Source organism: Lathamus discolor, chromosome 4, assembly GCF_037157495.1.
Source record: "Lathamus discolor isolate bLatDis1 chromosome 4, bLatDis1.hap1, whole genome shotgun sequence".
NCBI classification, from domain to species: Eukaryota; Metazoa; Chordata; class Aves; order Psittaciformes; family Psittacidae; genus Lathamus; species Lathamus discolor.
The window spans coordinates 86,825,497-86,851,199 of record NC_088887.1 but is presented as its reverse complement, the minus strand read 5'-3'; the positions used below and the strand labels follow the sequence as shown (position 1 = coordinate 86,851,199).

Sequence of the window (25,703 nt, the reverse complement as noted above, 5' to 3'; positions counted from 1 at the left end):
ATTAAAATGTATTGTATTATAATTTATTTCAGTCATGTATCATTCCAATGTTTTTTAGTCATTTAATGATGAAAAGGAAAAACATGACTTATTAGACACTCTTTAAGATTTTGGATATGAATCTGCTAGATTAAAGAAAAGCGAATACATAGAATATTGAGGATCTTATAATAAACATGCTATGCACTCATGCAGTTCTCCTATTTACATGTACAAGCACAAACTCCTATCTTTCAGATGGACAGATCTCTAAAAATGTCTGAGCTATTTCAATGAGTAGTACTGAAGACAGAATGTATGAAAGAAAACACTGAGAGGTGAAACAGGATTCATTTAACAGCTATTTGCACGGTAAATTTAAAACCTATAATATGACTGTGGCAGTACAAATTATCTCCAATTAGAAGTGAAGGATTTTTCTTGATATTCTGGATGCTTTCTTTTTTTTCTAACTGAAATTCTACTTATTATCCAATGGGGTACTGGATTACATTAGCTTTGCATATTGTGTGTTCTATCATGGGCATTATAAGCCCTGATTAATCAAGGTTTAAGTGATAATGACAGACCTACAAAGAAAACTTAGAATGATCAGGGTGGTTTTGCATGACGCTCCAACTGCTGCTGACAACTCCAATATGTATGCAACAGGGTGTTTGTGTTTCTACAATCCAATATTTCTGATGAAACAGTAAAGTGCTATATCTGGTAAGTTTACTTTCACCTACAAATCTGTACATCATCACAAAACACAAATACCTATTTTTTTGGTTTTAATTTGTAAGCCTGTGAAATTGTGAAATTGTTTTGGTGAGACCTTTTCAAGTGATCTTTTTGTTATGTTTCTCTCATACGTACTCTTTTTTTCTGAAGTTAAGCATATTACATTTCCTTGCTCATGATTTTTAAATCAATAATTTAGTATAAAAGAGATTGTCATTCACATTATTTTTTCATAGGTGATTGAAGACTAAATATATATATAGCAAGGTCATTATATATATATATATATATATAATGAAAAAGAGTAAATGCATTAAAATACTGCTTGTAACTCAATGTGTTAAGTCAAATGGAGAAATATCTAGAACCTGTCTTCCAAAGATGTTATCAAATAGATGCAGACCACATGAAGTCAGATAAACTTCATGAAGAATGTCTGAGACTATAAGAGCAATGTATTCATTTAAGTATAAATGCAGGAACTCTGATATAAATGAAGTTAAAATTGCTTCAGAAACAGACACAAATGCCTTAATATCTCCCCTTGCCCCAGACACCACCTTTGTATTCAATGGAGACTTTTCCACCATAAAAGAGCTTTTTTTTTCTCATAGCTAGAATGATTCAATACTTAAACCCATGAAGAAGGCGTAGTAGGTTCTACATTTATCGTGACAAAATTTCTCCCTTTTTTTTACCTCCCTTTTTTTTTTTTACTTTCTGCTGATTTTGCTATACTAAAGTGTGGAGGATTAGCTTGTCGAAAAAAGGTCAAAGGTCACGCTCCCATCAACGAGCTGAAACAAGACATCTGTGTAGAACATGATGCAAACCTCTCACGCCAGATAATGAGGAAATGAAGGACACCGGCAAACAGCAACATACTATGACCAATCACAGCCAAGGCCACTAAGTGATAAGTGCATGAGAAGGAGGATGGTGGGGGGGGGGGGGGTGCACGGTGTAGCTGCAAAAATGTAGAAGCTATAAACCAATGATCCTGTAACATGTAAAAGCTATAAGCCAATGATCTTGTAACATGTAAAAGCTATAAGCCAATGATCTTGTAACATGTAAAAGCTATGAGCTAATGATCTCTGTATGCAAAGTATATAAGTGTCCATCTGCTTAGCAATAGACGAGACTTGTTGGTCATCATCTGATGAGCTTGTCTCCTGGCGATTCCCACAAATGGTGACCCCGACGTGATCCCTCGAACACTACAGTGGGACGACGTAAGTTCTGCTCGGGTCCTGATCGCAGCCACAGGACGGTCAAAGCGCCAAGATCTCAGGATTTTAAGCGCCGGACCCTGGGTGACCGTATAGATGAGCCCGGCCGATACGCGCAGCCGAAACCTGAAGGGGCTGCAACAAGCGCGCTAAGGTATGGAAAGGCAAGTGGCGTATGATTTATTTACTGCCTTCTTACAAAAGCGGCAGGTTAAAGGGATCGACCTGCAGAAAGACCTGCAGGGACTGTTAGCTTATGGACAGACTAAGGGATGTTTTGTTAACCCTCACACTGTCCATGAATTAGCAGAATGGCGAAAATTTGGAGATAAGACTTGGCAAGCTAATCCTCCACACTAAAGCTGTTGCTGACTTGTACTCTGACCATTTTGTTTAAGATTTAGAGATGCTACTGTGAGTGGGTGCAAAGGGATGACCTTGATCTAGTGATCTGCAACATTACATTTTGAACTGAAAAGACGGTTACTCAAGTGGAAAGAATGTGACCTAAACAGGTTACGGATGCATCTACTGAGGATAATCTCTTGGTAAAGAAAGAACTATACAGAAAACAGGGGAGCAGTTCACTATTCTTCACTTAGAATGTAAGAAACTCCTTTAAGCACTCCAAAAATTGTACACAAAAAAATTATTAGTCAAAGAAAGACCCAACAACCAAAAACATTAGGATGTGCTATAAAGTGACATGAACAAATATCAGAAAATCTTTTGGAATTTTTAGTTATTAAGTGGGATCAGAATTCTCTAAAGCTGCTACAAGTTTTTCTAATAATATTTGTATTTTAAAGAGTATCAGAAAGGACAGATTTTTGACAGTAATTTTAGGCAACGATGTTAGTGTCAGGTGTTTTGTTTTACAACATAATGTTATGTTTTACAACATAAAACATTCATGTTTTATTGTATGTTTCTATCTAGTCTAAAATTGTATGTCATGCAGCATGCTAGTCTACCTTCGCTCATCAACAACACACATGCCTCTTCTTTAAAAGCAGTTCTTTTCCCACTGGAAATTTTGTAAATAAGGTATTAACAATGAAAAGAAGTTCTATGTGTGGACAACAGCAAATTCTGGGGCAACTGCATCTCCTGCAGGATGGGTGTGTACCCAGCGGAGTTCCCATCACTGGGTAGGTGATAATGGTGACCTGCATGATCCGTGAAGGAATGGGTGCATGTTTCTGGGGGGTGTGTGTGTATGTGTGTGCATGTGTGTGTCTGTGACTAGAACTGTTTGGGAATTTTCTCAAGAAAGTTGTTCAGAAATTTGAAGAAGCTAATTCATATTAGTGTCTAGTATTGCGGTTTATCTATTGCATGACTGGTATTATCCTAAACACAGTTTGTCTGATTGTCAGTTGATTAGGTACCATAAATAAATCAATAAGCTGCTTTGATCATAATTTGGTTTAAAAATGTGAACTGAGCAGTTTGGCTCTGCAACAGCACCAATTTCCGATTATTTATTAGCCTTTTATTGTTTATCATTATAGCTATACAGATGCTTATCCACACTGCATACCTGTTGGCTCAGTTCCTGGGAGATTCTGTTTTGCTGCAATTACTGCCCTCTAAAGTAAACCTGCTCTAAAGGATGCTAACCATAACTTCAATGGATAAGAGCCAGCTAATGCCTGGTATCCACTGAGCTCTCTATATGGTGCCTTCTGTAGTCCAAAGTGATAAGTGTGCTTGGTTTTCCAGTTCAGATCATTAGAAATAAGGTGAGAGCTGTACTGAAGCTTATTTGGATGTTCTTATGAGTGAAACTACAGCCTTCTGGAGTATTTCCTAGAATTTGGCATGAGGATTTATTAGGTGGGTGAAAGTGCAAGACAGAGCTGGAGGACTGCACAGGGCAGGAGGTGCAAACATTTGAAGACCTATACACACTGACTATTGAGGGTGGTTCCAGCAGTGAACTGTCTCCAGAAAATCCAGGATTTGTGCTGGAATAAACTATTTAGTTTACTCCAAAGCCAATCCCAGTAGTAACAACTATCAATAAAACTTGGGCTATCAGAGAACATAAATTAGTGTACGGAAAAAGCTAAGACAATGTAGAGGTTCCATGCATGTGTCTTCTCTAGAACGTATGCAAGGCTTCCTTTTTTTTCTGTGTGTACTTTAATCAGTGATAAAATACCTCCACTGGAAATATCAGAAAATAGAATGAGCAGCAGAGAAGTAATGAGGAGGGACACAGGGATGTTCTTGGGGGAATAATCCTCCCAGTATTTCCATGAAGGCAGCAACCTCTTTCATTTCTGTTTGACCCCATAGGTTGTACCAACAGCTGTGAGTACAAGGACAATAGATTAGCAGTGTGGGTAGTTTGTGGGATGATGAAATTTATCCTCTATGTGATAACTTTGCCTTTTCCATTATATTAAAGCTGTGGAGGTTTCAGAATAGATCACTTCAGGATCTTCTCTTTATTTCAAACCATAAGTGAATCAGCAATTTCACAAGTTAACTGCACTGAAAAAATGCCAGAAATAAAGCGAAGTAAAATAAGTACTGAAAAAGTACCAGATGGCGTTACAATCTGGATTTTTTTTTTTTTTTCTATTCAGAAATGCCCAGGTAAATAGAAGTACTGTAACTGCAAACTGGTCTATGAGGCTGTGTTCTGGAACATATTGAAATTCACAGGAGCGAAAAGAAACAAATAATAATGTTAATACTTACAAGGATTGGATAAGAAGAGATTTTTAGTGTGATTTCTACATCTAATTATCTCATTAGTCATTAGCCAGTTTATTTCATATTCCTCTGGGGAAGCAACTAACCAAGCTCCACCTATGATTATGCTATACGTTACTGAACCACAGAACAGTTGAGGTTGGAAGGGACTTCCTGATGTTATCTGGTTCAACCCCATGCTCAAACAGGGACATCTGGGCATTTAGTTGTCCAGGATCTTGTCTAGACAGTTTTTTAGTATCTCCAAGGTCAGAGATTCCACAACCTCTCTGTGCAGGGGCACAGGCTCAGTCACCCCCACAGTAAAAAGTGCTCCCTGATGTTCAAAGGGAAAACCTTGTCTTGCAGTTCTTGCTCCTTATCTCTCTTAGAACTGCACACATCACTCCAGGTGCGGCCTCATCAGTGCTGAGTAGGCAGGAAGGATTTGCCAGTGAAGAGGGGTCAGGAGGGAGCAGAGGCAGGACACCTGACCTGAACTAACCAAAGGGATGTTCCATACCACAGAGTGTCATAATATAAACTGGGAGACGTTTGGAGTGATGGTGTTTGCCTTCGCCGGTAATTGTGATGGAGTTCTGCTTTCCTGGAGATGGCTGAACATTTTTCCTGACAATGGGAAGTAGTGAATGAATTGCTTGTTTTGCTTTGCTTGTGTGTGTGCAGCTTTAGCTTTACCAATTAAACTGGTTTATCTCAACTCATAAGTTTTCTCACTTCTATTCTTTCAATTCTCACCCCATTCCTATGGGGCGAGAGAATTGGAATATCTAACAAAATATCTAAATAGCAATGACAGAACTTTCAGTATTGCTTGATATAGACCAGTGATGCACCTCACCAATTTGCTATCAGAACAATTTTTGCGATAGGTTCTATATCTAGTTACAAGGTTAATGAAAAACACACATTTAATACCAGTGTTTCTGTAATCAACAGTTCCCCTCTTTGTAATGATCTGTCACAATTTTATAAAAGTGCTTCTTGCTCATGTAATTTTTCAATACTTTGTTAACTTGTATTTACTTGAAGACTGTGATTCAGTAAATAATGAACTAATCTTGGACATTGATGAACAAATCTAGGGCTACTCTAAAAGTAATATATACCAGTGGTTTTGGATCATGGTTACTCCGACACATTTGTTTTCTTTTGCTTTCTTTTTCTGCAGATCCTCTTTGTCCCTTATTATGTTATCTGCTAAGTAGTGAGAAAGGTCAGAACACTTCATGAGAGACCAGTCAGTATTCTGCCATCAATATAACATCACTTAATTATTTATACCAATCATTTCATTCTGTGAAAGTACATTTTCCTCATAATTTTCCATATCACTAGCTAACATAGACCATATACACCACGTTCTATCACACGGCTTTTATTCTGCACTTGAGATTCCAAGACGGCTGCAAGAAATCAGTGTTTTACCATTCTCAGAAACTGCTGTATGTCCATTACTTACATTTACTCACTTATTTCAGTCTAGGATCCTCCTCTGCATGTGCACTTACTTAGCTTTTGCACAGAACCAGATGATTAAATCCTGCTAATCCAAATTACAGAAGTCAGTGTGATGTTATGAATGGGTAAGGTGCATGGAACATTGTTAGAAACATATACTTCTAACCTCACACATCTCATTCTGTTAGTGTAAATATACAAAAAAAAAAAATCTGTTTCTTATATGTGCCTTTCAAATTAAATGAATAAATAAAGGTGTGTGGAAACAGAGACGTAAAAGTGGGTTTATACATTTAGGAAATTAAAATTACAAAATAATCTAACTTTATTCCTTTTAATTCTATCCAGTTAGTACTGTGCTGCATTAACTTTTCACATCAGGCATAATTCTAATCACTGGCTGTTGGAGTTTAATTATCACCTATTTTTTTATGGAAAAGGAAATAACTATAGAACAGATTGCAAAACAATCTTGATTTAGCATGTTAGGATACTTTTTACATGATGGGCCACATAACCTTAAAATACTTTCATAATACTAGCACTTACCCCCTATTTTGTATGCTAGCTAATAAAGTGCTAACTTGCTTAGCTCATCTAGTTCTATATGTAAATGCTTCATATTTGGTAGCAAACACCAGGAGGTGATCACTGTGAATCACAATCAAAATACATCACTGTGAATGGCAATCATTCGTGTCAGGATTTCAGTGGAGAAAGTTGGGGGGGGGGGGAATAAAATATTGAGGAGAGATAATACAGTGTCAGCATCATCTCACAGACCAGATATTGAGGAGTGCTTTATAAACTCAGCGTCTCTTCAAAATGCGTGACTAGCACTCAGGTCTCCTGCATATGGAAGCAAGACCCACTGAACACAGATGGTAGTCAAGGATGCAGCAGCATCACAAGAGGGATGAGATGAGCAGATGGAAGTTGAGGTCGCATGATCTTCAGTTGAGGCAGAGCCTCAGTTATTAGAAATACACATTACATTGGCTGTAACAAAAGCTCCTACAACATACATACTGCTGTGCCATGCCAGGCCCTACCTCAAAACAGTTTTTATCTGCTGTAAATGTTTATAAGCCCTGATTCTTTTCTTTTCAGTCTCATCCACAGAGGGCTGAACCTCTGTCACACTCTGTTCTCTCCTGCTGCTACAGAAAAGCTGCTTCTCCCTGACCTGAATCTGCAAAACAGACTGTGTGGTGTTGCTGCAATGGTGCTACGCTCTGTGCTGTCTTCCTACATATTTCTATTTTTATTTTCCTGTATGGACAAAGAACAGATCTGTATAGTAAACTAGAACAGGTACAGCTTCACCTAAATTAGGTTTATGGTCATGTCCACTGCCTGAATACTTAAAAGTGTTTGCTGTCATTTGTCCTAAGTAAGAGGAAATTTGTATTTCTAATACTTTATGATCTAAAAACTATTCTTTGCAAATCCATACCTAACATTTAGCTACACAAACATTTAGAAATGCTTAAAGGACAAATATAATCTGCATCTACAATAAGATATGCATACTGGTTCCTTCCTCAGCATTTTCCTATTATTTCAACATTTCATTTTCAAACAGCACAGATGTCATAAATCTTTCTTACTGCTGTACCTGCATTTGAAAAACATGCAATGTCCTTTTCAGATGATGCTTCCACAGCTATTTAGTGAAAGAACTGCAATAACTACACCTAGAAACAGAATTATCAAATACTGATCTGATTTTATTTTGTTTTAAAGTATGATTTATTTTATATTTGAACTGATGTTTCTGAAGGCATATTATTTAGTATATATATGAACATCAAAATGTTAGATACTGTGGAACTGCTAGTGAATTTTAAGAAAAAAAAAGGTAAAGCCTGTCTGAGTATACAGGCTTATAGAACATCTAGCTTTTAATTCAAGTATTCTACTTCATTCCATCCAAGGAATCAGTGGATTAGACTTCTTACACCAATAAAAGCACATCATCATAATACCACAAGTAACAATAAAATATTTTTGTAAAATTTCCACTTCTTCCTACTTTTCTTCACAGTAAGATGGGGATAATTTCCCTTTCCTTTACCTGCTAAGTAGCAACCTAGTTTAAGCTAGTTCTCTAGATTTTTTTCTCTAAAAGATTAACAAATTTCTGCATTGAAGACCATATATTTCAGACAGCTACTTAAGGATGTAATACACTGCATACCAAACTTTTTCATTGATTAGAAAAGTTGTGTACATATTTGGCTAAGTTATAAATGAAATATAATTTCTAGAAAGCTAAAAATACTTTAAATGAATGTAACTCTAGATATTTTGTTAAAAATATTTCTTGAAACTATAATAATTTTGAACAAAGAATGAACAATATTATACTTTTCCTTAAATATTAGTAGCTCTTCATTGGACCAAAAGTCTTGGCAGCATTTCTTGACTGATTTACATATCCCCAACCCCAGCCTTGAAATAGAAAGCTAATTGACTATTTTCTACTGAAGAAAATGCAAAATATAACTTTTATAAAGTAACAGATATCCTCTAATACCTTTATTGTTATCCATTCCTCCAACAGCATAAAGTGTCCCAACTGTAGATTTTCTAGGTTTAGTTCTTGGACTTTGCATGAGAGTTCTTCTCTCTGGTAAAAGATGGTATTTCATGGCTTCCAGAATAAGCTTTTGGCATTCTAGGTCATCCTTAAAAAGCACATGGTTTTCTAGGTCAGCCAATATCTGTAAATGACATGATCATGAATCAAAAATGCTAGAAATTCCTAGAAAAGCAATACCATACAATGAGAGAAGATCACAAAATGGATATCATATCACTTGACTGTAGAATACAGAGGTTTGCATTGCTATTTTTCTTGGAAGATCAGGAAAGTAAATATTTAGTTGATTTTTAAAAGACTGAAGGCAACTTTTAGATCTCTGTTTCGCCATCCCTTAAGACTGCACTCTTACTACTCTTTTACTGAAGACACTGAAGAAAATTCAGTACTCTTTTGTAAGCTACAGCCTTACTTCAGTGTTTTCCAACATAACTCTGAAAGGATCCAGAAGGCATCTCTTTGCAAGTATCTTGAATGTGCAGTCATGTAATGTAACAACATTCTACAGTATTTTATGTAATACTTCCAAGTACACCCCTTATTTCTAAATTCAAACTAAACCAAACAACCACCACCAGCAAAACAAACCCAGAAGCCCTAATCACAACAAAAGACAAAATAAATGATGATGACGATGACAATCATAGTTGACCCAACTTTCAGCAAGATGTTGGACTACAGACCTGTGGTCTACTCCCACCTAAATGATCCTGTGACCCCACTGATACCAGATCACAAGAGTGCAACGCTTATGCAGATTTTGTGCCATGTCTTCTGCCAGGCCCATATGGATCTCTTGCATACCCTAAGGAATCAGAACTCTACCAGACTCTCAATGTTTATGTTTAGGCAATTGAGTACTACCTCTAGATGCTGATCCCTATATTCTGCTTACTATTAAATTAGAGTGGGTTTTAATTGGATATGGCAGCATATATGTACAGTCTGGTAGATTTCTATATCTCATAGGAAAACTATCTGGGAAACCAAATCATTTTCAGAGAAGCAGATGAAGGCCAGAAAGCAGGAAAATTTAGTTTCCAGAGTCTATGGGGTGTTATCTTCCTGAGAAACACATATATACAAATGTATGCAAATTGCTTTGCAGTTACCTAAACACAGGCAGCCAGGTTCCTTTTAAGGACTGTCAGCTATTTCATCTGAACTTCAGTGGCTGCTGAAGGATGAATGACAGTTCTTTGTCAATCTGTCAGCCTTTTGAAGACAACATGTGTTCTGTGACATCTAAAATATTATTAGCTTGTACATGTAGACAGTAGACTCCTGTTTCTGATTTTACATTTCAGTCACAGAATGAATCTATTCAGGTCCAAAGAAAGGCATTACACACTGCAATACCTTGACTGGTGATCCAGAACTCTTACTTTACATTGCTGATGACCTAACAGACAATAGACGTGCTTATTAAAAGAAATTAGTAGGGAGGTTCATGTAGCCTACAGAGAATGTGTCTCCAGCTGTGGCCATAAGTCAATGTCTAGGGAGCAAACCATAGGACTATTGTAAAGTATACAGTAATTTCCCTTAATATTCCCCCAATATCCAACTTTCAGATAAGGCACATTCTGAGGTGGATGTCTTTTCCATGCGTTTTGTAATTCTTGGGGGCCTTATCTTCCATGAAATTGTTCAACCTTTGTCTGAATTTATGCAAATTTGTTGCATCCACAATTTTTCACAACAAATTCAGCCGATCACTTGCTGCATATGAAGGTTTTAAACCCAGCACCTGTTGCTTCATTTGCTTTCAATTTGTTTCATACATTTCTCCTGCCAGTGCTTCATTTGCTTTCAATTTGTTTCATACATTTCTCCTACCAGTGCCCCTTTGATTCTTCCATTGAAAGAGAAAACAAATAACTGAACCCTGCCATATTGAGTTCTTTATAATATTCTAAACTTTAGTCATCTATATTAGTTGACTGTTCTCTAGACTGAGGAACCTTAGCTTAGTTAATCATTGCTTATATGAAAGAATATTCATGTCTTTTTTTACCCTTGTTGGTTTTTCTGAACTTTCCTGTTTTGTTAGATTCTTTCTGTGAAGGGAGCAGAACTGCACACATTATTAAAGATATTGTCAAAACATACATTTTTGTGGTGGCATAATGATGTGCTCTGCTTTATTTTTCTTTTCTAATAATTTGTAACTTTTGAATTTCTTTTTGACTGTTACAGATCTAGAAGTTGACTTCTCCAGGAATTTGTATTTTGAACACCCAAAATTTCAATCCTGAATGGAAGTGGCCAAGTCAAAACCTATGATTTTAAATTTTAAATTGCGGGTTGTTTGGGTTTTTAAATTATTATGATTTTCTTCTTTATTTATTATTATTCTTTGTTGACCAGGCACATTATATTTAATTTATCTGCAGTAAAACTGTAGAAATGAAGTTGTTGAGGATTCTGAGTGGGTTAAATGCTACTCACATCTTGCAAATTAGAATATCACTTTTAATATCACCTTCACTATGAGGGTGGTGAGACACTGGAGCAGGTTTCCTAGAGCAGTGGTCAATGCCCTGTGCCTGTCAGTGTTAAAGAGGCATTTGATCAATGCAGTTAATAATATGCTTGAACTTTCTGTCTACCCTGAAGTGGTCAGGTGGTTGGACTAGTTGATCATTGTAGGCCCCTCCCATTTGAAATTATTCTATTCTATTCTGTTCTGTTCTCTTCTCTTCTTGATCTTGCAGGGGGAATAGGTAACACAAAGAAAACCATGGGATTTATTAGTTTGCACAATGACTGCATAAATAATACAGTTACAGTATCTTAAATGAAGTAATCTTCATATCCATATGTTCTTCTTAGGATGTAAAAGTGTCCTGGGGTCAGCTGTAACAGTTATTTTTCTCCTTACTAGTAGCTGGTACAGTGCTTTGTTTCAGCTTTAGTCTGAGAACAATGCTGGTAACACACCAATGTTTCAGTTGTTGCAAAGTAATACTTACCCTGATCAAGGACTTTTCAGCCTCTCCTGCTCTGCCTGTGAGGAGTGGCACAAGCTGAGAAGGAGCAAAGACAGGATACCTGACCCAAAACAGCCAAAGGGGTATTCCATAGCACACAATGTTATGCCCAGTATATAAACTGGGGGGAGTCACCCAGAAGGCCCAGATTGCTGCTCAGGTTGGGCTGGGTATCAGTCAGTGGGTGGTGAGCAGTTTGTACTGTGCATCACTTGTCTTTATTGTTGGTTTTTTTTCCCTTCTCTTTTTGAGTTTTATATTCTCTCCCCTTGTTATTTCCCTTATCATTATTAGTATTGGTGGTAGTAGTAGTAGTTTTGCATTATACTTTAGTTATTGAACTGTTCTTATCTCAGCCTATGGGGTTTACCTTCTTTTGATTCTTCTCCCCATCCTGCTGGATGGAGGGCAGGATGGGGGCAAGAAAAGAGGAGTGAGCAAGCTGCTGCATGGTTCTGACTCACCAGCAGTGTGTGTTTAAATCACATCAGACAGTAAATGCTATAATGAATATATGCTATATCACAGAATCACAGAATCCCAAGGGTTGGAAGGGACCTCAAAAGATCATCTAGTCCAACCCCCCTGCAAGAGCAGGGTAACCTACAGTACATCACACAGGAACTTGTCCAGGCGGGCCTTGAATATCTCCAGTGTAGGAGACTCCACAACCCCCCTGGGCAACCTGTTCCAGTGCTCTGTCACTCTTACAGTAAAGAAGTTCTTCCTGATGTTAACGTGGAACTTCCTATGTTCCAGTTTACACCCATTGCCCCTTGTCCTATCACTGGATATCACTGAAAAAAGCCTAGCTCCATCATCCTGACACCTACCCTTCACATATTTGTAAACATTGATGAGGTCACCCCTCAGTCTCCTCTTTTGCAAGCTAAAGAGACCCAGCTCCCTCAGCCTCTCCTCATAAGGGAGATGTTCCACTCCCTTAATCATCTTTGTGGCTCTGCGCTGGACTCCTTCAAGCAATTCCCTGTCCTTCACAAACATACAACTAAGAAGGCTAAACCAAATAAGTGTTTTTCTTTTTTATCACTAAACCTATGAACACAAAGGTGTTGTTTTATCACTTAAAATGCAAGAAAGTTAGAAGAATGAAAATGTGAAAGCAAAAAGATGGCTAAGTTCTTTGACGATAATGTTTTCAGAGAATGTCACTAAACATGGTCCAGATAGTTTTATGTAAATGTTTTCATATACTTTATGTATCAATAACAAATGACCCCACAATCATGAAGCAAAAATAAATAAATGAAAGGAAAAGTCAGACAGGATACAAATAGATTGAGAATGTATGTATCAATATATTTTGAGGGCTGCGATTATCTTTCAGGATCTCTGAATAAATTGCTGTCATTGTGCCAAACCTGGATTAATGTAATAACAAATGAACGGATGAGGTCTGAAGTTTCCCCTCTTCAGCCCCCTAGTCAATAATGAATATGCTTTCTTTCATTTAGGAAGATCAGGCTTTTGAAAATTGTCATATGAACTCTATGTCTGGTAGGACAAGCGCTTTTCTCATCTTACATGGAAAATGAGGCATAGAAGTCCCTCCTTATATTTGTTTTCAAAAAGTGTATTTGATATTATTTTCTAATCAAGCAACAGTACCTAGCATAGCAATTCTTATAAATGTGCATGATTATTGTATTAAAAAAACACTAAAACATCTTAGAAACAGCAACAGCAGAATAATCATAGAATCATAGAATGATTTGAGTTGGAAGGAATCTTCAAAGGTCACTTAGTCCAACCCCCCTGCAATTAGTAGGGACATCTTCAACTAGACCAGGTTGCATAATAAATAACTGATTGGAAAAACAAGAAAAATATTGTGATTGAATAATATGAATAAAGCCTAAGAGAAATGTTACAGAAAAGATTCAAAATTAAATCTGCCACTCTTTTATATTTGTCACAGACTCCCACTGTGGAATCTCCCTAGCATGTAAGTGTGTTTCAGACTAATTAGTTTCTGCTGATCTCTGAGGCCATACTCCTTTGGCCACAGAAATTCAATAGAAGGTAGCTAATATCATATGCATAATTATCTTATGTAGAAGGATTACTCCTCAGAAATACACTTGCCTGTGTCTAGATTTCAGATAATTTTAACAAGAAAAAGCCTATTTTGGTAAAACATATTTAGTAAACAGCCATTAAGACTACAGCCAGATTACAATTTGTACTTATATATGTAAGAGCTTTTTTGGCTAAAGGCTCAAGATGCTGGGTTGTCACAAGTCTTACTAAAATGGTATGCGGCACAGGCAGAACTGAAATAGACACGTGCAAAAAACAGCAGTGTTCTTTGATGGCAGTATTTTTAAAGGGGTCACTATACATGGTTGAGGTTAATAGCTCGACGTAAATTTTTATAAATAAATTTCATGTGAAAAAAATTAGACTTGAAAATATCCTTAAACTTTGATATTGACTTTTTTTGTTTTGTTTTGGTTTGGTTTTTTTTATCAGGAAGTGCATTAAAATGTATATCACTCTAACACATTTGTCAAACTGTATTATGACCTAGCATACGCTACCTTCATGTCTAACTTCATGAATTTAAATATCAATATTCCACTCTCTTCCCTCACAGCTGGTGAATGCTTTTGCACCAACTGTAAGGGTATTACCCAAAATTTAATTTAATATTAATGAGATTAGCTCAGTAAAAGAATAGAATAATCACTGTGTTTTTTACTGTATTTCTTAATCTAAGTTGAGCACCAAGAAAACTGAGTCTGTGGTTAAAGTCCAATTTATTTTCAAATTTATTTACCTTCCCTAGTGTGTAGAGAAAATACAATTCCCACGAAAGTATATTAGCTATTATTTTTAATAACTTTCCAAAGGGTTAATCCTTATAATCTTTACACCCATAATATCAGTGGAAGAGCTCAGAAACTTCAGAGTACCAAGAAATTAAAAGCAAGCATTTTATAAGCTAGATGTGATAAGGATTAAAGTGTGCTAATAAGCAGCAGTATTAAGTATATGTCATAACGCCATGCTAATTTATATTTCATAATATCAAGATTTTTTTTAATATATCATTTTGTGATTTTTTCTTCCTGATTGAAGAGCTCAACACACTACTCAGTAGATCAAAAATCAAAGATCTGAAGACAAATCACATTCAGATTTTAAGCAGGATAATCTCTTCTCTTGTAAAATGATTTTATATACATCTGGGACTACTAACCCAGTGTACTTTGACAACAATTAATTTAACAGAATACAGGAACAAGAAAGCTGAGAAATCAAATTATCCGCTTCCCCTGCACAAATTTGAGGCAATATATTAAGTTATGTATATTTTCTAATGCTTAATGGAATTAGTGGAATTGATGACAAGGTTTTTTTACAGCAAGATTATTATATCAGTAAGAATCCACATCTAACAATCATATTTGGTGACTTCCTATCGAACAGCTACTTCTTTATTCTGATGTTCCGATATCTACCTAGGCTCTTAAGGCAAATATTTATAAGATCTTCTGACTGAGTTGCCAGGTGTTTCAAATAAGGAAGTGACAGTGAACACTGTTCTGTCCCAAAATTTCATGCACCAAAAAATAAATAAAAGCTGAAGTCTTTCCAATTATAAATACATCTTAGGAATGAAACCAAACCAAACCAAACCACAAAACAAAAACAAACCTCCAAACTTTAAAAGCAGACAGAAACCTGCATTCATTTCCTTAAAAAAAAAAAAAAAAAAAAAAAAAAGACTAAATAATACGGGTTTTTATTTGTACAAACAAAACCTATAAACTAGCGATAAAAATCTGTAACTAACTATATAAACTATATAAAAAACTTTATACTAACTCTAAAAGTAACAGACATATGGAATAAAACATACTATTCCATATCAAGGCCTGTTCCTAACTGTGAAGATATGGAAAAAATAACTTTGAGAAAAATATTCATTCCTTACTTGACCCACTTACTTTACCCACATCAGCTGACTTGTGATAAACGCTGTATTTCTGAATGTCCTAATGTCTAAACCCTATGATTCTATGATTCTATTAGTAAGTGAAAAAAAAAAAAGTTTAAATTAAAGCTATTGTTTTTAAATCAAAAGTCCTACAAAGCTGTTTCATGCTATCTAAATGTCAATAATTTGCTTTAATGTCTTTCTACTCTATAGTTATCTTTCCTTATTACATCAAAATAATCAATACATTTTTATTAAATCAGGATGCACTTAATCAGGAAATTTAGTAAATAAGGATTTTCCCTTGGAAACTGTATGATGATCAGCTTGCTCTTCCATGGCTATGTCATACAACATTAAAGAAAGAATTGCATATAACACTGAAGGAATATTTCTGGGGTTTTTAACACTTGGAAACTCACAGGACTGTCACTTTTCAGAACCCTCATTGCAGTGCTACTTCAGCATAGCTACTTCTAGCATTGCTAGAACTCTCAGACTAGGGATATCCTGAGATATTTTAGTAACTTTGTGTCATCATGCTTCTCATTTTTTTCTAGTTAAAACACCCACCAAGTCCTTTCTCAACTATACTTCTAAATTACGTTCGACTTGATGATCTTAAATGTCTTTTCCAACCTAGCTGTTGCTATGCTTCTATACTTTCAGTACAATTCTGCAAAGAGAAGGCATTCTTCATTTCAGTGAAGTACACTCTGATATCTGGAGTGAAAACTGTTTAAGTACTGACAAAAGAAAAGTCAAGTTTAGCAAGCACAAAAGGAGGAATTTGGTACTTGCACAGTGACTTGACAGTGCACACACAACTGGACTGTGCCTTTTTTGCTGCCTGCCTTGCCGTCACACTTGGTTCCCACCTTCCTTCCTTGGGGAGCATCTCCCCTGCTGCTCCCTGACAGATCTACTCCAGCATCTCTTTTAGCCTTTTGATTTTGCAAGTACGAGCCAGGTGAGAGTATTACTAATTTTATTAATTGATTTGAATGATATTAAGGTAAATCTAACATTTTCTACATAAATGATCATCTGAGAGATGGGGTAAATTCCACTTACCCCTTTGAAAATGTGGCAGCTAGGATGAAATTCAGCCATTATTAGGCAAAAAGATAATGCTAGCTGGCCTGGGAAGGAAGCAATCACCCTCTCTTCTCCTGCAACCCACTCTTGGAAGAGACTATAAGACAATGGAAGTGCCAGAGAACTGCCTCATCAAAACTTTTATAGTATCCTCATCCTTTTGAAGAGGCAAAACATGCCCTAATTATTTAGGTAAAGCTTCCTCTTACCTTGTGAAAAAGGTGAAATGTGACAACACTTGCTTAGACAGGGAGAACTCAAATTTCACCATCTTGATACGTTCTTCAGACACAGTAATTACCCAAAAGGAGAGATGAGGAAATGCCACAGGATTCATACCATTAAAAAGAAAAAAATGGGTATTTTGTCCATTACAGGTGTCAGGTCTATAACACCGAACAAAGTAGGAAGGAGCTCCCTGCATGCCGAAGTAAGATACTAAGAACATACAAAAGTTTTTATCTTCTTTTTTCCACGTGATAGCTGCTGCTAAAAGGGGCACAGTGTTATTCATAAGTTTCATGTGGTCTCTATCTGCCCATGTCTATTTATTTTGATTGGAATCTTCAAAAGTCCTTAACAACACGTAATTAGAATCATAGAATCATAGAATAATTAGGGTCAGAAAGGACCTTAAGATCATTTAGTTCCAACTCCCCTGCCATGGGCAGGGACACCTCACACTAAACCATGTCACCCACAGCTCCATCCAACCTGGCCTTGAACACTGCCAGGGATGGAGCATGCACAACTTCTTTGGGCAGCTCATTCCAGTGCCTCACCACCCTGACAGTAAAGAATTTCTTCCTTATATCCAATCTAAACTTCCCCTGTTTAAGTTCTAACTCGCTACCCCTTTGTCCTATCACTACAGTCGCTAATGAATAGTCCATCCCCAGCATCCCTATAGGCCCCCTTCAGACACTGGAAGGCTGCTATGAGGTCTCCACGCAGCCTTCTCTTCTCCAGGCTGAACAGCCCCAACTTTCTCAGCCTATCTTCATACAAGAGATGCTCCAGTCTCCTGATCATCCTCATGGCCCTCCTCTAGAGTTGTTCCAGCAGTTCCATGTCCTTTTTATGTTGAGGACACCAGAACTGTGCACAATATTCCAAGTGAGGTCTCACAAGAGCAGAGTAGAGGGGCAGGATCACCTCCTTCAACCTTCTGGTCACGCTCCTTTTGACGCAGACCAGGATACGGTTGGCTTTCTGGGCTGCGAGCACACACTGAACCCAGCTCATGTCCATTTTCTCATTGACTAACACCCCCAAGTCCTTCTCTGCAGGGCTGCTCTGAATCTCTTCTCTTCCCGACCTGTAGCTGTGACTGGGATTGCTCTGACCCAGGTGTAGGACCTTTCATTTGTCATGGTTAAACTTCATAAGGTTGGCATCAGCCCAGCTCACAAGAGTGTCAAGGTCCCTCTGGATGGCATTCCTTCCTTCCAGCGTATCAACCTAACCACACAGCTTGGTGTCATCTGCAGGCTTGCTGAGGGCGCACTAAATCCCAGTGTCCATGTCACCGACAAAGATGTTGAACAAGACCGGTCCCAACACCAATCCCTGAGGGACACCACTCGTTACTGGTCTCCAGCTGGACATTGAGCCATTGACCATAACTCTTTGCATGTGGCCATCTAGCAAGTTCTTTATCCACCGAATGGTCTATCAAATCTTTACTTCAGTGCTCTGGACAGTATTAAATTTTAAACCCAATGTTCTGTTAATGTTATCATAGACAGAAAGTAAGTTCCAGTTCTCTAAGTATTATCTCAGTATTCTCCCTGTAAAAAAGCCCTGAAGTGCCTTCAGAAACTTATATACCAATGTTACGCGGAACACAGGATTAGCCTTATCTTGCTGGTATTAATTTGGATTTTCATGACACATTTTGTTTTACAAAGCCCTTCAGTCTCCTTGTTGATCCAAAATGTACCTGGAGTCACTTGACAGCCCTGAGTCAAAGAAGCACATTACCATATGAAACAAAAATCTGAAGAAAAAATGACCTAAAGTTTGCACATTGAATAGTTTTCAAGAGAGATGTTTCATTAGCCATAATTGTCCTTTTATGCATCTTCTTCCATGCGCAAATTTGTTGTGGCTGGTGGTTGTTGATGATCGTAGTAATGAAGCTACCCAGAAAGAATAGAGGCTTTTGAAATGTAAGGTCATGATTATTCTTTGGACAGATTAAAATGAAATTTAAAAAATAAAAAAAGGTTTTGTCTGAATTCCTTGAAAGTATAAAAATAATGTTTTAAAACTTTCTTTAAAGCAAGTTCTCAGTCCACTTTCAAAGTCTTACCATGCTTATGTTGCTCTAACTTTTAGGAAACAATTCCAATTAGAATTTTTTTGTCTGTATAAAGCTGGTAGAAGAAGAAGTCAGTGTTCTTACATAATTGTATTGGTATATAAATGGAAGTATTTCAGTTGCCTAATGCGGTGAAAGGAATAAATTGACACTTTGTATTTTCTATCTATAAGAGAACTTCAAGAATGCCTGTAAACACTATTGTAACTGCAGGTTTCAATTTATTCATTGATACTCAGATTAAAACTGTATTTACCTATATTGAAAAATATTGGTTAGGCTACTTATGCTCCGCTGCAAATCTGAAGGGGGAAAAAAAAAGTTCCCCAGAAACTGATACTTTTTGACAAAGCAAGTAATCTCTGAGCTACACCTGCTGGATACAGACCCTCTTGTGAAGACTAGCTGTTTAATTGTGCTTAAACTTCATATCCTTATTTAAAAACTTTTGAACCTATGTAATGAACAAAATAGTGAATTAATTGCTTTCATTTTTTTTTTTGTTTCATCTTAAGAGTTTGTTGAAATGCTCCGTTTTCAAAAACTTTATGCAGACTTCCTTTAGAAAGCTGAACTTAGGTTCTGCAACTGGCAGCTGATCAGCAGTTTTAACTTACATTTTTCATTGGTATATTGATCTTGGAGACACTATGTTTTTCTTAAATTCCGCAATGCTTGTAAATGGTTTTGTTAATTCTTTTTCCAAGAACAGCCTGATGTCAAACTTAATTATTTCCACTTAAACTAGAGCTTATAGGTAGAAACATCAGTCTACTGAGCTAATATTATTAATAGCATACCAAATGGATCTACTTCTGTATGAATACGTTTGGTCATGCATCAATTAATTCAGGATTCTGTCTGAATGAATATATCCCTGTCTTCTCTGAGATTAAAACGATGGTTGATAGGAACAAGATCTTTGGTTTAGACTAGAGGTATTCAATAGACATCAGCCATTATTAAAAACTTAAATAAAACTGATGGCATATAATTTAAATGCTAATCTCACTAAGAAATTTTAAATCAGGAATAATAGGGTTTCACTTAAATTCTGATTTCATATTATAATAAATCTTGTTGCCACTTAACTAGAAAAGAATGAATGATGCTTTTCATGCTGTAGTCCAAGAAAGTTGAGAGGTGAAACAGCATACCAATGATGTTACCTTTTTTCTGGAAGGCATGATAGACTTTGCTCAAATCAGTTAATTTTCCAATGCAGAGTGCTATATTTTAATTTAGATTAACACTTTCCAGATGATTCCCAAACCTCACAATATATTCTATCTACTTAGTGTCACAAAGCACAGTAGGAAAAATCACATTACAATTATGAAAATTAATACAATATGGACAGAGGACACTTGGACTTAGCACTTACTACTTGGAAGTATGATGTTACAGGTAGCTTTGAGTTAGCTGATTAACAACCAGTCTTCACAAACAGGCATTTTTTCAGGAGACCATGTAATTTTTTCACACTTACAAGTGATTATTTACCAGGCAATACAAGGAGATTCAATTTAATTGACTCCCTGTCATATACCTAGGAACAAAGGTGTACATGCAAACAGTCTTTGTAGAGCTCAAAAAGATGCATGAGTACATCAAAATATAAAACTCTCCCTGCCTACCTAACTTCCTTCGTGTGTCAAAATTAAATGTTATTTTCTTTTTTCATGATCTCTTCCATAGACAAAGCCACAAAGCCCTGAAAACACATACATAATGCTCTATAAACGGCAAAAAGAGAATAGTTAATACTTTTCTTCTCCAAGCCAGAAAACATTTTCCATGCAAAAAACTCAGACTTTTTAAATTAATGGTTTTTAAGTATTGGACTGATGTCTTCAAAATAAAAAAAAAAAAAAACCCCCAAAAAAAAAAACCCACAAACGTAACATTGTTTGTTTGTTTGTTTGTTTGTTTTATATAGAAAATGTATCCCAGTTCCTTTTAACTTTTCTTACTTGTCCTATTTTAGTGTTAAATTTACAGCCCATTTTATGACCGCTCTGCTGTCACGGCTGCAATAGAGTTAATTTTCTTCACAGTAGTTGGTATGGGACTATGTTTTGCATTTCTGATGAAAACCCTCTAACACAAGGATGTTTTCATTATTGCTGAGCAGTGCTTACACAGAGTAAAGCTCTTCTCTGTATCTCAAGCCACCACACTAGCAAGAAGGCTAAAGTAGATTAAAACACTTGAACATTCCCTCACTCTCCCCTTGAAGTCTTCTAAAACGTACAAAGGTCATTATCTTTTCTGGACTTAAAATGTAGAGATCCTATGGTCACAAATTGATAATGTATGGAAATGGAGTTTAAACTCCATTTCTAAGTAAATCCCATTTTATCCAACTGAAACTTAGCTATTATTTATTGGCTGGGGATTTTTTTGCTAGAATTTGAATAAATTGAGCTAAATCCAGCATAATCATCTGCTTTACTCACTTGATTGTTTTGTAATTAGAGTCCTTAAGTTGATATTTTTCAAAAAAGTTTATACCTAATTCTTCCTTTGAGTTTTTACTTGTTTTTAGAACAACTGTTTCTATACATTGTCTTAGAAATAAAATAACGAAATACATTTGCAATTAATAATTTCTATAACTTAGCATGTCTCCTTTTATTTTCTACCATTTTCTTTCAGCTCATTGAAAATTCTGCATCTGCTTGGAATTCTTTCCTTCTTATTCACATTTAATTAATGATTTCAGTAACCCTGTTTTAGCCCAGAGATGGTTCCCAGGCATTTCTCTGTAGTAACACAAATATTCAGTACATAAAATTCAATATTTGTGTTGCTCATGGGCTCAATTATTCATAATGTGTGATTTAGAAAAGCCAGCTGCTCAACCAAACCACAAAGAGACTATACTAAATCCCTCAGATTTCTGTATTCTCAGAAAAATGTTTTCTCCTCAGCAATAATACACAGGACATTTAAGATATTTAAGAAAATATAGACCAGTTCTTTCTTGAAACATACAGCTAATAATTTCTGTTACAAAAAAAACAACATTGAGATTTATTGCTTAGAGACAGAAGACACTCATCTGTCTGTCTGGAACTCTGTGACCTGTGTATGCATGCAGGTGATGATATATTGCAAAAAGATCAGTCACATAGCAGTAATAGTGAACAGTCTTGGACTGGAATTTTTGAAAGAATCCTGATTGTGTTTTCTGTCTAACAACTGACCTCTGACATCTACTAAGCTGATATTTCTGGTGCTCCTAGTCATCAGCAAAGGAAATGCGTTTAGTGTTAAATTTGTACTTCCAACTTTCCCCACACATTAAAAATAATTTCATATTCAGAAGAAAATCTGAACTATCTTTCTATCCTTCAGTTATAATCCTGAGTGCTCCCTATCCCTCCCCCACATCAGTGTACAAAACACAAAGCAAACAAACAAAAATATGGCATAGTTGAAGTCTGTTTTCCTCAACCCATCATTATGTTACCAAAATGAATATATTAGATAAACAAATGATCACACATACATTCTCTGAAGTTTTCCATTTGATGTAAAAATTAAAGAGACTGATTATTTTTTTTTCACCACTCTCTTGACTAAACCAAGTAACGGAATTACAATATTCACTGACAGCATCTGTGATGTTGAAACCACTTTCACAATAGTAACCCTTCCCCAAAGCTTATGATTTTATAAGCCCATTGATAAAAATCTTCAAAATTGTTTTATATAAGTAGTCCCTTGCTATCTTTTATCACACTTTAATTTTAACTTAATTTGTAAACATCAGCACAGGCTTTTGGCACACATATTGACTTTTGTTGGACTATCAGTACTATTGGTTCTGTCTTTGAAACTGACACTAATTTGTCCAATTTACTTATCACCCTGATGATGTGTTTCTAATTCAGATGTTATTCAGTTTAGGAAAACAGTAATTATTTTACTCTCCTTCTCCCAGCTCCTGCCGCTAGCGATGTACTTTCACAATGATTTTATTAATATATGCAATTACATAGTGACCAAAATAAGGAGCGCAAAAATCTAAGATGCAAGCTTTCTACGCACTTAATTATACTGATGCAGAAATCTACACTTGGCCTCATCGTGATAAGATTGCTCTTCAGTAAATGAAGAAAAAAATAAATCTTGCTTTTAAGATAAATCCCTTTTTAAGTAAATATATATCTCATGCGTTACATATTTACTTTTTAGATTTCTAAAGTTAGGTGAGATGAATCTCTCTTAGAGTACATTGTATTTTTTCTTTAATCCTTGAGAAAAAAAGTAAGATAATTCTGAGACACATGCATATGTTACAATAGTGTTAAAGTACTACATGTGAAATAATAAAATTTCTAGAGGTCAAATTGCATTCACAAGGAGGACAAATTAAAAAAAAAAAAAGTCGCATTAAAAAGAAATATATTTTAAAAAAAACCCCAACTTTAGAAGCAACAATAAGGTTGAGCTATGATAAAATGCTCTTATCACCTGATCTAACTTGATTTAAAGCCGGATTGCTTTATTTGAAGCTCTTTTGAATTAAATTCTTGCTTTTTCTTGTGCAAGTGATAAGTTTAATAGAAGATTAGGTAAAAGCATAACAGATGCCAACAAACAGAACACAAATGTTATTCAGTCAATAGCAAGTCATAGGCTACATTTGAATATTACTGGTTTGTTTTTTTTTTCCTTTTTTTTAACTGTAGTCACCTGTTGACTGTAGTTAACTATACCAATATTTATATCATTTTCATAAAATCCCTATAAGTACAAGAGTATGAGTATAAGTACATAGAAATGGAATACAAAAGAAGCACCTTTTCCTTAAATAATGTTCTTCTGTTTCAAATACTATCTTCAGGTCTTAGAAATAGGCAAAAAAGGGTGGATAAGAATACCTCACATAGAAGGGGAAATGTCAATATAAACACCTTTTTGATACAGTATACTTCAAGGATAAATGTTACAAATGTCTAATACAAAAAAATTCTTGTAGTACATACATAATGTCTAAAATATTGAAGACATCAAGAGTAAGATAGGTTTCTATTTGTAAAACTACTTGTTAATAACTGTTGAGAGTAGTGATTGGTCTTTGCCTTCACCGCTTTCAATGAGTTATGTTTACATGATGTCTGGAAGCATGACTTATGGAGCACTAAAAACTAGCAGCAAACTTGCGGTAAAGAAGGATAATACAATCTTTGCTAGGGTCAACTCCTACCCTGTTATGATCCTGACAAGCTAGTTATGCTAAAACTAGCTTAGATACCTCCACACTAAATTGCAGAAATCATTATGGATGTGGATAATCAGGCAGAGAGTATCTTCAGTAAGTCTGCTGGTGACAGCAAACTGGAAGGAGTGGCTGATGGTGCCTGGGAAGGGTCGTGCTGCCACTCAGAGGAACCTCAACAGGCTGTAGAAACAGGCTGACAGGAACCTCATGAATTTCAATGAGGACAAGTGCACCTCCACCTAGGGTGCAGCTACTTTGAAGGTCAGGAAAAGGTATCTTGTTTCTATGACCAGCACTTGTAATTGATTTGGATAGTTAATATAATCTAATGCATCAATAAATACATGTTTTCACATGGTCACACTCTATGCATTCTAATGGGGACATTTAAGAGAATAAATGTTTGCCATAGTGTAAACAACAGAAGTAGAATATTTTTATCAAAACATTGTTCTGAACCACTGGCAATACAGAATTAGTACAAAGAGAGGCAAGTTTTGTATTTTCTATTCATCATTTTCATCCCCCAATAATTTTATGGCCACTTGTAAAAGGGATTTGCTTAGTGAAGATCAACTCTTCCACTAAGTAATTTTACCCCAACATATTTAGTAGCAAATGATATTCTCAGAATATCATGAGACACTGACTAAAAAGTCAAGCAAATTGCCTGTATGCAGGATAAAGAAACAGTATTATGCTGCCATAACTTTTTATTTGAACAGCATCTCATGACAGCTACAAAGCATTTACTGATACTTTACTAAACTTTACTGCTAGAAAACTGCATTTGGAAATGTGTATTATACATACCTGCATTTAATGGCTATCATTTTCACTATTTACAATTTTTCAGCCACTTAACCTACACAAGAAATGACAACCATTGACAGAACTTTTGGACAACTTTGAACTATTATGTCTTTCCTCAGATAAAAGACCAGTTCACAAGATACCTCCACAGCCATAGAAGTTATAAAAAACTTAGCTTTACTGCATGACCTACATAAGAAAAGCAGAGAAATATGATATTTTGTCTGTACGGACTATAATAAATTAATTGCCATTTCACAGGGAAATGGAATTTCAGGCCCAAATTTCTCATACATTGATAAGGTAATAGAAGAATATGGAAATCATTCTAGAAGCTCCTTTTTTTATGAGCTGAGAAGTTACTAATTCTTAACATAATGCATTTGGTTGAATTTACTTGAAGTTAAATAATTACTTAAATATTATTTTAAATCTTGTCAAACTTCCTCACATTCTCAGATTTATATTATCCTGATACAGGCTGATGTTCAAATCAAGTGATTACATAATTCACTTACATAAATTTAAGCA

At 35.9% G+C, this 25,703-nt stretch overlaps 1 protein-coding gene across 2 annotated transcripts in view; it reads right to left on the bottom strand.

Moving 5' to 3' along the window:
• Nucleotides 1-25,703, bottom strand: part of KLHL1 (kelch like family member 1) — a 196,870-nt gene that overhangs the window by 37,943 nt on the left and 133,224 nt on the right. For both annotated transcript variants that reach the window (XM_065675814.1, XM_065675815.1), the window contains one exon: nt 8,683-8,869. In XM_065675814.1, the coding sequence (XP_065531886.1) occupies nt 8,683-8,869 (187 nt within the window). The remainder of the gene's footprint in view (nt 1-8,682; nt 8,870-25,703) is intronic.